This window comes from Portunus trituberculatus, chromosome 46 (genome assembly GCF_017591435.1).
Source record: "Portunus trituberculatus isolate SZX2019 chromosome 46, ASM1759143v1, whole genome shotgun sequence".
Taxonomy (NCBI): Eukaryota; Metazoa; Arthropoda; class Malacostraca; order Decapoda; family Portunidae; genus Portunus; species Portunus trituberculatus.
The window spans coordinates 31,855,575-31,870,234 of record NC_059300.1 but is presented as its reverse complement, the minus strand read 5'-3'; the positions used below and the strand labels follow the sequence as shown (position 1 = coordinate 31,870,234).

Below are 14,660 nucleotides of genomic sequence, written 5' to 3'. Positions count from 1 at the left end.
GAGAATAAGGAGGTACAGTTATCATGCTGCGAAGTGGAGAGCGGTGATTACAGGAAGGAGAGCGGGAGGGAAGGGATACAGAGGAAGGATGAATTAGATCAGAGAGTGAGACTGGTTGATAACACCACCAAACAATCAATCAATGCTAATTAACTCTGTGTGTGTGTATGTGTGTGTGTGTGTGTGTGTGTGTGTGTGTGTGTGTGTGTGTGTGTGTGTGTGTGTGTGTGTGTGTGTGTGTGTGTGTGTGTGTGTGTGTGTGTGTGTGTGTGTGTGTGTGTGTGTGTGTGTGTGTGTGTGTGTGTGTGTGAATACGAAATAAAAAAAATGACAGATGGTACTTGGTTATAAACTAGACTAGAAATAAATAAGTAAAAGTATTAGGGGGAAAAAAACCAGGTTACTACCGACCGTTATTAAGAAGGAAGAGAAAAAAGAAAAAGGAGGAGGAGGAGGAGGAGGAAGAGGAAGAGGAAGAGGAAGAGGAAGAGGAAGAGGAAGAGGAAGAGGAGGAGGAGGAGGAGGAGGAAGAGGAAGAGAAGGAGAAAAAAACAAGAACAAGAACATAAATAACAGAAAGAAGAACCAGCAGCAGCAGCAGCATCACCACCACAACCAAACCATCACCACCACCACCATCAACAAGAACAACAACAAAAATAGCAGCCAACGTTTGACGCAGCAATAATGAAAAAAAAAATTGTTCCAGAAAAAGAGAGAGAGAGAGAGAGAGAGAGAGAGAGAGAGAGAGAGAGAGAGAGAGAGAGAGAGAGAGAGAGAGAGAGAGAGAGAGGGCAGCAGACAAACAATAACAGGTGAGGAGGGAAGGGGGGGCATATGTGGCGAGGAGGACTGAGGAGAATGGGCAGAAATGGCTCTAACGACACTCCAGGGGAACATTACTGGGGGAGGTGGAAGGAACAAAGTTAGGCAAAGCGAATAGGTGAAAAGAGGAAGAAGTGAGATGAGAGAGAGGAGGCAGCGTAGGATGATGGGAAGGGGGGGAGGGGGAAGAGGGAATGACGTGCTGACGAAGAGAAGGAAAAGTTAAACCAATAATAGAAAGTAAAAAAAAAAAGAAGGAAATTGATAGATGTAAAAAATAATTGAGAAAGAGAGATATATAAAAAGAGACGCTTGTATCATTTTCATAGGGAGGAAAAAAATTGATGATAAATGCTGATAAAGATTAAGTAAGGTGTTTCTTATCACCCCCACTACTGCCACCACCACCACTACCACCACCACTACTGCCACCACCATCATCACCACCACTACCGCCACCATCATCACCACTATCATCACCATCACTACCTCTATCACCATCATCAGCCCCACTACCTCCACCACCATCATCACTACCACTGCCGCCACCACCATCACCACCACCACAACCACCACCACCATCATCATCTCCACTATTGCCACCATCATCACCACCATCATCAACATCACCACCCTTATCCCCACTACTGCCACCACTATCATCACCACCACCACTATCACCACCACCATCATCCTCCTCACTAATGCCGCCACAATCATCACCACCACCACTATCACCACCACCATACACGCCGCTGTTGTCAAGGTGATCAGTAGAGAGAAGGGAGGAAATCACCTGTACACAGATGGTCCTTCACCAATAACACCGTCTCACCACGCACATAAGCCTTCGTAGTCCCTTCCTGGCAAACATCTCCCAAGATCACTCCATCTACGATACCTGGCGCAAAATTACAGATCCTTTCATGATATACCTTACCTATAGTCAGATTATAATGGACAATTTCTAGCCACGAATATCTTAGAGCTGGTGTTCTCAACCTTTTTTTCTCATTAAGAACCCCCTGAGTTACAAGACCATCTATCTGAGCCCCCAGTAATCTGACATCAAACAGAATACTGATGTAATGACTGACGCTAACTTAATATGGAATGATACTGCAAAGGATGTTATAAGGTCAGCCATCTAAGTATCTCTGGAAATCTTCTTGATGTTAATTTAGTAACTGACACTAACTCAATATGCAATGGTAATGTAAAGGATATTATTGGATCAGCCATCTAAGTACCCCTGGAAATAATCTTGTGAACTCTTAGAGGTTCTCGAGCTCCAGGTTGATTACAATTTTTTTTTTTTTCAATTTATTTTTCGACCTATTTTTCTTTTATACAGTCCTGTTGCTTTCCTTCACAACATTACCCACTTCCTCCTTTCTAATTCCCAATAGTTACTACCTCTTTCTAAAAGTTCTCTTCTGCATTCTTCTCTTCCTTCACTCTTTCGTCTCATTTGTTTCTTTCCCTGTTTCCTCTTTTGCCAGTAATTAGCGTTCGTCAATATTTTTTTTTTTAGTTTTTACACTTTTTCTTATCTTCTTTCTCCTACTTTTCACTTTCTTTTTCTCTAACTCCTCATATTCCCCTTCCTCCTGCTCTCTCTCTCTCTCTCTCTCTCTCTCTCTCTCTCTCTCTCTCTCTCTCTCTCTCTCTCTCTCTCTCTATCGCTATTTTTACTTGCTCCTCCTGGTTGTTGACATAGATGACAAGTATTTCAGATCTCCGTGATATGATAGTACCCAATCAATTATCATAAGAAATTTTACTACATCAAAAATTGGGTACATATCGTTGCTGAGTGTAATGTATCCTGTCAGACACGGGGTGTTTATGTAACTAGGACAAGGCGTTGGCCTCTCTCTCTCTCTCTCTCTCTCTCTCTCTCTCTCTCTCTCTCTCTCTCTCTCTGTAGCAACAAGAGCCACTGACCAGCAAGCAAATAATAGATAAGTTAACCTGATTTCATTCTTCGTGTCGGTCTCTTCCTAACCAAGGTAATCTCTTTTTTTCATTCCTTCTTATCACAACTACTCTAACTTGCCCTTAGAGACAATTATCAACAGTAAGACGAGAGAATATAAGCCTTACGGTTTTTTTCTTAATAAGTAGCCAAAAAAAAAAAAAAATTATATCTAAGGATAATAACAAAAACAAGCACGTAGATACAATACAAAGTACACACACACACACACACACACACACACACACACACACACACACACACACACCTCTTACGCTCCACCCATCCATAACACGCGCGGAAGGCAAAGGTACACTTATCACTAAGGCGACTATTGAGAAGACCAGATTACATACGTACACACATATATCATCTTCTTTTCCATCTACATTATCTTGCATGACTTTTCTTTCTTTCCCTTCTCTTCTTCACAATTCTCTGTTTTTCCTTACGTCCTGTGGAAAATACTCTTCCTATTCAGCTTAATTAAGGTTGACGCAGGTGAATAACTCAAGTTGTCCCGAGTGTATTATAGAAGCACGATGCTAAGTCGCTATCAAACTATCACTATGATCATTAAAATGCTACTGAAGGAAAAAAATACAAACTTCCATTAAACCATGTGAAAACTTGAGAAGTGAAGCAGAAATGTTTAAAAATTTCCCTCTGAGTTTTCTTTCTGTTCTTCCGGTAGGGTCAGCAAGGCGGAGATGAGGAGAAACAGGGTGAGTGAAAATCTCCTCGAGTAGGTTATGTGGGAGGCGTGCACGAAAAAAAAGAAAAAAAGAAAAAGTAGTGGGGAAGGAGGGAGGTGGCGAGCGACCTTGGTGATGTTGTCTAGCACGTAGGCAAGGCGGGTTCAGAGATGTGGTTATCATCTGACACCACGTCATAACAACAAACTACTTAACCCTCGACCAATGTAGCGTGTTTTGGTAATCTCCCGCACTGTCCCACCCTATCCCCGCACACACACGCTGCTCTCTCTCTCTCTCTCTCTCTCTCTCTCTCTCTCTCTCTCTCTCTCTCTCTCTCTTGATCCTTAACCTCAAACCTCTTCAGTGATAATTGTTTTTTTTTTTTTTCAATATCCCCCTCCCTCTTTCTACCTCCCTCCCCTCTTGTTGTCCCCACACTGAAGTATTCACTATCTTCACTTAGCAACACGAGAGAATTCGTCAACCTGTCAGTATGATAATCTTGTAATATTTCCCTCCTATATCTTTGTTTTCCATTTCACTGCAGATAATGGAGAAGCGCACAACACTGAAGAAGTGATGACAAAAGAAGAAAAAACTAATTTGAACTCGTTACTTGACTACGAAAAATAATAAATATATCATAGGGCTTTCCTGCACACGTTCAGAGAGAGAGAGAGAGAGAGAGAGAGAGAGAGAGAGAGAGAGAGAGAGAGAGAGAGAGAGAGAGAGAGAGAGAGAGAGAGAGAGAGAGAGAGAGAGAGAGAGAGAGAGAGAGAGAGAGAGAGAGAGAGAGAGAGAGAGAGAGAGAGAGAGAGAGAGAGAGAGAGAGAGAGAGAGAGAGAGAGAGAGAGAGAGAGAGAGAGAGAGAGAGAGAGAGAGAGAGAGAGAGAGAGAGAGAGAGAGAGAGAGAGAGAGAGAGTACTTTTTCAGGAGACATCAGTAGTTGAACAGATTTACAGCTTAGGAGTCACGGCAAGCTCACAAATTGCGTCAGATGTTCGGAAATACTAACCTTAAAGAAAAAAAGAAAAAAGAACACAAAGAACAAACACAAAACACTGTAAGACAAAAATAAGCTGATAATTTGGCAGAGTAATCCACAACACTTCCAGACACGCAGAGAATTTTTTTTTTTTTTTTCTCCTCCAGCAAAGTGAACCTTGACTAGGAGAGACGGATTACAAACACGCACACACACACACACACACACACACACACACACATACATCCATGACTCATTCACTGGCAAGAGTGAGGAATCGTAGATGATACCCGAAATGCACAAAGAACTTTTCGCTAAGTGGAGAAAAGTGCTATTAGGGAAATATCACTTGGAATGGTGTACGAGTATAAGGAGACTGAGAGGCGAGGCACGTGAGAGCTTGAAATGAAAAATATGAGACACTTATTTTGAGGAGAGGTGTTTCTCAATAAGACACGCCAAGAAAGCGAGAGAGAGAGAGAGAGAGAGAGAGAGAGAGAGAGAGAGAGAGAGAGAGAGAGAGAGAGAGAGAGAGAGAGAGAGAGAGAGAGAGAGTTAACACGGACACCAGATTATACAAAGCTGGCGCAAACATAAACACCCGATATTTATTACTAACACTATTAATCTTAGAGAAATATTTGTGAAAATTTTGTGTCATTGCTCTATCAAGGAACAACCAAGCTTTTCCAACTGGCAAATTTCTACCCTGCCTGCATGGCTCACCTCCACAGTCACACCTACGTTCATACTCGGTGCAAACCAGGAACCAGTCCGTGTTATCTTGCAACACACCTTGTTCTTGATACTCCCTTACGTTTCACGCCTTATCCTTAGTCTATCAATGAGCTTCTACATACAGGGTCATTAAATCATTGTTACTATCCTTCTCTAATAATATTCTCTTATATTAGAGAATTATCAGCAAAACAGGGCACTCCTCTGACATCGGTAACAAATGCATCATATTCATAATTAATGTGGTCAATACATTAGCAAAACCTGCGTTCCTTTGCGATCACTCCACTCCCTGGAACCATGCGTGCTTTGGGGTCCGAGAGGTCTCCAAGAGCATGGGTTCGAATCCTGTCCACGGTCCGAGGTTAGGCTTCCTCACTCGGGGCAACGGTTTCCTAGCGGGTGGGCTTTAAGATAGGAGGTACCCCCAAAAAGTATCCCCTTTAGCCCATAAACTCCCGTGAAAATTCCACATGGTATAAATAAAAAAAAAAAAAAATGAGAATGTCCTACACAGCACACTGACCATTCCAGTTGCTATATCAGCTACAGGTGGGAAATGTCGTGCGCAGCAGAGTTTAAAAATGCCTGCAGTTAGATTCAATGAGAAGCGCTCTACGGAATCCTTTGGCGTCACTTTGATCTTGGGCCTGTTCTGGAAATCCCTAGAAACACAAAGCAATTGGTATGGTACACGTTGGAAAGTCTGCATTGTGATATTGCTGCTAAGGGTTCTAGACGGTCCAATGCCATGATCGGCTCATCTTCATACTAGTTGAGCTGGAACAATGGATATCAAAACACGAAACCTTTTTACATACGTCTTTACACACGTCTTGTATGAGATCATTAAAGAAATATCGAAGCTTGTTCTCAATTATTTTGTAGGTTTTATGCTATATATTAGATATTCTGAGTTTTCAATATCTGAGAAGGTTGGTATTGCGGAACCAACTGCCGTGGCGTATATCAGACGAAATGGCCTGTAGTTATCTCTACGCTTTCTTGCAGTATTTTTCATCTGTATTTGGCATCTAAAAAACATGAATTTTTTGTAATCTCATTTACATTAATTTTTCTCCTCTTCATACTAAGAGGAAGAAAACTTCAAAGCGTGCTGAAATACCGTCGACATGTGAAGGCAAGAGATAACATTACTATCTATGCTTCTGTTAATCGATGATTAGTTGCTTGTTGTAAAGCCATTTCTGTTAAAATAGTTACTTTTAATGAAAATCTTGTGTAATAAGACTTATATTGAAAAATATTGCAGAAATAAGTGTCTTTTCAGGCAAATATATTGTGATTACTGTAGACCGCTTCCAATTCATCCTCATTCCGCTTTGTCGAGTGGCGTGCGGTAACGAGCTATTTTCCACTGTTCTAAATTTCTAGAATGATCGTGAAACACTTTCAGACTCGTAATGTAACAAAACCAGTCAATCTTAGATTTAGGTTATTATCTTAACCTGAGTAGTATTAAGTGTCATTACTTAAAAAAAAGAAGTGAATAGGGTAGAATATTAGGCTGGATTAAAGCGTCGTTAGACGACAGGCGACAAAGGGTAGTAATTAATGGATCGGATTCCGAATGGGGAGAAATAGTTAGTGGGGTGCCACAGGGCTCAGTTTTAGGGCCATTATTATTTCTAATATATATCAACGACTTAGATAGTGGAATTAATAGTGATATCAGTAAATTTCCGGACGACACAAAGATAGGTAGATTAACTAGGTCCGATTCGGATGCCAAGGCTTTGCAGGCTGACTTGAATAGGATGAAAGAATGGACAGATAGATGGCTAATGCGGTTCAATATTAACAAGTTCAGGGTGCTGAGCGTGGGTAGAGATAACCCAAACAATAGGTACACAATAGATAACGTGGCACTAGGAAGTTCCAAGTATGAGAAAGATTTAGGAGTCATAGTTAACTCTGATCTCGGTACAAAGAAGCAATGTATTGAGGCCAGAAATGAGGCGAATAGAATATTAGGTTTCATTTTTAGAAGTGTTAAAAGCAGGAGTCCTGAAGTAATACTAAAATTATACTTGGCGCTGGTCAGGCCACATCTTGACTATGCGGTACAATTCTGGTCCCCACATTACAGGAAGGACATAGCTCTGTTGGAGTCAGTGCAAAGGAGGATGACTAAAAGATACAGGGAATGAGGGATATTCCTATGAAGAGAGACTGAAAAAACTTAGTCTGCATTCCTTAGAGAGACGTAGGTTAAGAGGAGACCTGATAGAAGTATTTAAGTGGTATAAGGGTTTTAACAGAGGGACATGAATGTAGTTCTTAGGATCAGTAGCGGGACAGAACCAGAAATAATGGGTTTAAACTTGAAAAATTCAGGTTTAGGAAAGAAATGGGAAGAAACTGGTTTTCAAACAGAGTGGTTGATGAGTGGAACGGTCTCAGTGGGCATGTAGTCAGGGCTGAGTCAATAGGGAGCTTTAAAAGAAGGTTAGATAAATTCATGGATGGGGAAGATAGATGGAATTAGGTAGATTAAGCACACTGGGACTGCCTCGTATAGGCCTGGCGGCCTCTTGCAGCTTTCCTCTTTTCTTATGTTCTTATGTTCTTATTTGGTTAATCGCCGACTATTATAATTTTTCTCAGCGTTGTAAGCTCTTTTAGAACCTCACTTATCCATTGGGTCACCAAAGCCTTTGTTCGTTGTGAAAAGTTCACAACACCCCCCTGAACCAGTGCTTTAGAAGATGCTGGGAGTATTTATCATTTCGGCAGGTGTCTACTGCCTCCTCCATGAGTTGTTCGTCACCTCTAAATACCTATTGAATAATATACTGTGATACCTTATGATGATTTTCTATGGCTACTAATGCTGTTTTAATTTTTTATTTCTTTAAACACAGTATATCTTATCTGTGTGATGGCGACTGGGCCTGTATTAAAATTACTTACGCTTTGTCCGACCGTCATCTGAATCCCCATACAGCGCTTACCTTCCAGTGCAGTGACTTGTCATGACCTATATGGTCGCTCATCACTATTACCTCCTATCAGTATATGTAAACTTTGTCATCATCAAAATTTTCTTTCATACAATATATTTTTTGTTGATATTAATCAATCATTATACCTGACGACATTTTAGTTTTTAAAAGCAGTTTTTCTTTTTTTTTCTGATGGAGTGCGATGCTGAGATGGATAATTACACGTGATTTCCTTTCAACTTCGGCTACCCGGGTGCAGGTCATGGCGGGGCGATCCATGCTTGACCTCTTCCGATCTCTCTTCTCATGGTGGCAAAGTCTTGGTGAGCCACACAATTCCGTCTAGCCTTCTTTGAACAAATTAGAATGTACAGGTGATTGATATAAATTTAGTCCTACAGCACCTACAATAACACTATAACACGAATCATGCGATCAATTACGATATGAAAAAGTAACACAATACTAAGTGATAAATTCACACGATGATAATGGTTCACAACATGATGATGATGCTCACACTGGTCATTACTATAACAAGTAAAATTTGCTACTAACAACGAGGACATCGACAACAATGATGATAATGATTGATATAAGAAAATAGAAATGACACGGCACCTTCAATAAGCACTAATAACACTTCTTTTTTTAACTTCCTAATATTATTTTTTTTCTTAGATCTAGCACATCCTCAATACAAACAACGTATACAAACATAAAAATATGAACGATTACAGAACCCCCTATTTTAAGAGATTCGACACGTGCTTATATAAGCTGATACCATAAGGCCGAGATTCGGTAGACAAGATATGGTGATGATTTTGAAGTGGCGTACGGATTATCGTGGAAGGGGGGCAGTGTTGGAGAGGTCATCTAAAGGGGATGGCTGGGTAAGTGGCATGGGGGGTAAGTGTTTCGTCGGGTATAAATGTCTCGAGGTTCATAAGACAGCTACCTTCCATCGAAGTCCAGCGAAGATGAGGCTACTGATATTGTGCGCTCTAGTGGCAGCGGCCGCAGCTTGGCCCAACTTCGGCATGATGGCCGACTCACCTGGAGGTAAATTTTCTCTTTTTAAATTCAGCAAAATCCAATTTCCGTAAATTATTGATAGATGATTTCACATTCCATCTCTGCTGTCCTAGCCCTTTGTATAAAAAGATTAATCATTACTTACTAAAATCTAAAAAGGATTTGGATTTACTTATGTCAATACAAAAGGATCTTTCTTCCTCTGATGAAAATTTTATTTGTATGTAGTAAGATGAATTATTCCTCTTCTCGCCATTGATTGCATATTTCACTTACCGGTTGTACTTGGCAATGATATAATGGCATGTCTTTGAAACGAACTTCATCCACTCGTGCTACAATGTCAAAATGACAAATAAAAGAATGAATATTTCTTAAAGGTCGATAGATGAAAGGATTGCGTATGATATTTATTGTTACCAATGTTATCAGAAACATCATCTGCTACATGTACAAATGTTTAACTATTCTCCTGTTCTTTACCATGCTTTAAGCCGGCATTCATTTATACTAATCGTTCATTCAAAGAAATTCTAAGACTTTATCAATGCCATTTTTTTAAAAACAATGTTCTATTTCATATTTCATCATTTCATTCATAATCTATACCACTATCTTTTCGTGGATTCATTCATTGCCAGAGAAAATTGTATATTAAAAATAATGCAACCTTGGCAAAAATTTTAATTTTACACATTTTCTGCAGGAGCTTCGGACGCCCAGAAGCAGCACGATGTCAACAGCGTCCTGTGGAAGGTCTACGAAGATATTCGCGATTCTCATCTGATGGAAGTTTCCCAGTCCTTCGATCCTCTTTCCGGCCACTATGACGACGATGGTGTATCAGCCAAGCGGCTCATGAAGGAACTCAACGACCACCGCCTGCTCGAGCAGAAGCATTGGTTCTCGCTCTTCAACACCCGCCAGCGGCAGGAGGCTCTCATGCTCTACGACGTGCTCGAACACTCCACAGACTGGGAAACCTTCGCTGGCAACGCTGCCTTCTTCCGTGCTCGCATGAACGAGGGCGAGTTTGTCTACGCCATTTACGCTGCCGTCATACACTCTCCTCTGACACAACACGTGGTGCTGCCGCCTCTCTATGAGGTTACTCCTCACCTCTTCACCAACAGCGAGGTCATTCAAGAAGCATACAAGGCCAAGATGACACAGACTGCCGCAAAGATCCAGTCCCACTTCACCGGAAGTAAGAGCAACCCAGAGCAGCGCGTGGCCTACTTCGGCGAGGACATCGGCATGAACACCCACCACGTCACCTGGCATTTGGAATTCCCCTTCTGGTGGGACGATGCCCATGAGAACCACCACATCAACCGAAAGGGCGAGAGCTTCTTCTGGGTCCATCATCAGCTTACTGTTCGCTTCGACGCTGAGCGTCTTTCCAACTACTTGGACCCTGTCGAGGAACTCCACTGGGGTGACATGATCCACGAGGGCTTCGCTCCCCACACCATGTACAAGTATGGCGGCTACTTCCCCTCACGACCAGACAATGTCAACTTTGAGGATGTGGACGGCGTGGCCCGCGTGCGTGACATGCTGATCCTGGAGAGCCGCATCAGGGATGCCATCGCTCACGGCTATATCACCGGCAGGGACGGGTCTGTCATCAGCATCAGAGACGCTCATGGCATCGACATTCTTGGTGACGTGATTGAGTCCTCCACTTACAGCCCCAACCCTGAGTACTACGGCTCCCTGCACAACACTGCTCATGTCATGCTTGGCCGTCAGGGCGACCCTCACGGCAAGTTTGCCCTCCCTCCCGGTGTCCTGGAACACTTCGAGACCGCTACACGCGATCCTACTTTCTTCCGCCTCCACAAGTACATGGATAACATCTTCAGGGAGCACAAGGACAGTCTTACCCCCTACACCAAGGAGGAACTCGAGTTCTCTGGAGTCTCCGTAAACGACATTACCTTCAGCAACCGTCTTGAGACTCACTTTGAAGACTTCGAGTACAACCTCATCAATGCCGTTGATGATACTGCCGAGATCCCAGATGTGCCTATCTCTACCGTAGTTGATCGCCTTACACACAATGACTTTACTGTCACACTTGATATCTCTAACAACAACGACCACGATGTGTTGGCAACTGTGCGTGCCTTTGCCTGGCCCAAGTATGACAACAACCATGTTGAATTCTCCTTTAACGACGGACGATGGAATGCCATTGAAATGGACAAGTTCTGGGTTAAGCGTAAGTATTTTAAAGTATGTTCTAATTATATTAAGTGTAAATCAATTAATGATGAAATGACTAAACTCAATAATAATTTAAAATCATGACATATATTGATAAAAACACTTTCTCACACAGTGACTCCTGGAAAAAACACAATCAAACGCTCCAGCAAGGAATCCGCTGTCACAGTTCCTGACGTGCCCAGCTTCCAGACTCTGATCGATAAGGCTAATGAAGCACTGACCTCCGGCTCAGAGCTCCATCTCGAGGAATACCACAGCAGCCTGGGGCTTCCCAACAGGTTCCTCCTCCCTAAGGGCAAGAGTGAGGGCATGGATTTCCATGTAGTGGCATTCGTCTCTGACGGCGCCAAGGACGGGGCTGTCGATGGCCTGCATGAGAGCACTACCTTCAATCATTACGGCTGCCACGATGGCACATACCCTGACAATCAGCCACATGGTTACCCGCTGGACCGCCGCGTCGACGACGAGCGCATCATCACTGGCGTCTCTAACTTCAAGGCTGTGGACGTCAAGGTGTACCATGTGGAAGAAGACCACTAAATCTGTGTTTTTTAGGCACAAACAGAAGCATTTATTCTCAAAATCGGACTAAATTTTTTTTTTTTGTACCATCACAATCACATTAGATAAGAATTTATTCTTAATTACATACTAAATATCACAACGATATTTTGTGATGGAATTCTAATTTAATGTATCAAATATCATCAACAAATTCAAAATTAGTTCTGAAATTAAGTTCTAATATGTCAACAGTCGACACAGCTCCTCAAAGTGTGACTCCGTTTAGGATAAGCAAAGCACATCTAATAAATGCAATAGGAAAGAAATGTTATGTTTTCATGTCTCCATATATGTTCCTCAATAGCAGCAAATTAATTTCTTCTTATTAAAGAAAACTAAGTTCATAATAAGTACGACCTAGCAAGGTGCTGTCGGTTACAAAATAAATAAAGACAGATCAAAACAATGTATAGCCCTTGAGGATTAAGATTTGACAAAGCTACCATTACACTCATTTATATTCACATTAACCTTGAGCAACTGGCTTTTCAAAATTCCTACAACAGCCCGTGTCGCCACGAGTAAAAAAAAGACACAAAGCCGTGGTACAGTAGAACCATACGTGCTTTGGGATCAGAGGGTCTCCAAGCGCACGGGTTCGAATCCTGTCCACGGTCCGAGTGTAGGTTGGGCTTTCCCACTCGGGGCAACGGTTTCCTAGCGGGTGGGCTTTGAGATAGGAGGTACCCTAAAAATATCCCCTTTACCCCATAAATTCCCGTGAAAAGCCTACATGGTATAAATAAAAAAAAAAAAAAAAGCAAGAGGTTAGTGCTGGTCTCAATCTGGAGACATAAGAACGAGACTTCTATATAATGAAGTTTCTACTGGAGTGCCGACTGTTGTGCAACCCTTCTACGATTTGGTCGCCAGTGGTCGTCAGGCGGAGGCAGGAAGGTATCCATGGAGGCAGTAGGGCCGTGGATAGAAAGCGGAGGGCGCCATAATTTGGCAACAAACATGCTGAAAAAAATATATTACGCTGCTCGGTAGACGTCACATTGGATCGTGGCAAGGATGCATGAGTAGCGCACAACGGAGTTTCAAGGGGAGTAAAAGGAGCAGAATGGTAGTAAAGAGAAGGCAGTTTGGTCGTCTTTTTTGTATATTCTACTTATTGGTTTCATTTAGATTTTTTCTATTTTATATATCATCTTTAAATTTCATTTATCTATTTCACTTTCTCTATTTTCTATTTAATTCATTTACTTATTTCTTTATCCATTTATTTATTCATTTACACTCAACCCTCGTTTTTTCCGGACTATATGGTGCAGGCACCAGTCCTGATAATGAAAAGTTCAGATAATGCAAACTGGTTCTTCGTTTTATCAAATGTGAATTTTTATTGCTTTAGACTTTTTCTAGAAAATGCAAAATTTGGTTTATTTTGGTTTCCCTGACCAACCAAAATAAACTTAATCTAAATTAACCTAACACTAAAACTAACCTACCAGTACCGTATATTGCAGCTTTTAAGTCGACCTCTATAATTTGACCACAAAAATTGTACTATGGATTTACCTTGCAGATACGTTAATCTGACGTATGTCAACCCTCTAATTTGACCCCATAATGTTTGTTGTACTATAGGTTTACCTTGCAGATAAGGCAACTCCCCTAAACCATTACTTAGCCTGGCCCAGTGTTAACCTGAGTCACTGAGCATTGGATTGTAAAATTAGTTTTATCTACAATTAAATAGATAAAAGAATTCAAATAGAATGAAAACACCACCAACTTCAAGCATCCCCAACATAAACAAGCTGTCAGTTTTTTTTTTTTTCTCAACTTACCTGTTTCATTATTGTATCTGATGAATATTTACTTTTAAAACTTTAATGGAAAGTGTCCAAACTACAGCCCTGCTTGAAACGTTGGAACAAAAGAAACGAAAGTAACTGCTACTCATAGGTACTGCACATACTCCCAAGAAGAATATATTCAAGGGTGATGTGAACATTTCATAGGTAAGGGACTCAGGGAGACCAGATAGAACTCCTGACTCCTGGTTCAGGGAGACAGCCGCCATGTTGTGCAGGGAACTGACACTTTGTAGTTAGTAACAACAACAATGTACCTACAGAAATACCGTAGTTTATTACTACAGCATAATCTATTAATAAAAAGCTAGAAACATAACAGCTAAAATAATCTGAAATATTTGAAAAAATAAATTGATATTTAAAATTTTGCACCTAAAAAACTGTTCAAATGGAATGTCCGTCACTAGGTGGCAGCACTGAGCAGTCTACTATGATCATTTCGTTAGGAAACGATCATGTCTTTTTGTATCAGTAAAGTATTCTATAGTAATAAGCTACATTATTGTGTAGGTACGATATTCTTCCTACTTACTATAGAGTGTCAGTATGTGCAGTCCTCATGAGTAGCAGTTTCCAGTTTTACCGTGTCTGACTAGAATATCATTTAAACACAGCCCTTAAACCAAGTTCAGTAGTAGTTTTCCGGTATGCTGACGTTAATGGTGCAAATATATTTGAAGATTGTTAGTTTATATTCACCCCATAAGCTGACCCCTAGTTTTTATAAAAAAAAAAAAGACCTTAAAAACTCGATTTATAGGCTGCAATATATGTTAATACCTGAGAGCACGAAAAAACAAAATC

The 14,660-nt window shown here is 41.2% G+C and overlaps 2 protein-coding genes across 2 annotated transcripts in view; one reads left to right on the top strand and one right to left on the bottom strand.

Moving 5' to 3' along the window:
• Nucleotides 1-14,660, bottom strand: part of LOC123519963 (hemocyanin subunit 2-like) — a 130,658-nt gene that overhangs the window by 27,395 nt on the left and 88,603 nt on the right. The window lies entirely within an intron of this gene.
• Nucleotides 9,136-12,296, top strand: LOC123519962 (hemocyanin subunit 2-like). Its single transcript, XM_045281718.1, has 3 exons — nucleotides 9,136-9,255; nucleotides 9,935-11,455; nucleotides 11,576-12,296. Exons 1-3 carry the CDS (start codon nucleotides 9,174-9,176, stop codon nucleotides 12,004-12,006), a joined length of 2,034 nt encoding a protein of 677 aa, XP_045137653.1. The 5' UTR covers nucleotides 9,136-9,173; the 3' UTR covers nucleotides 12,007-12,296.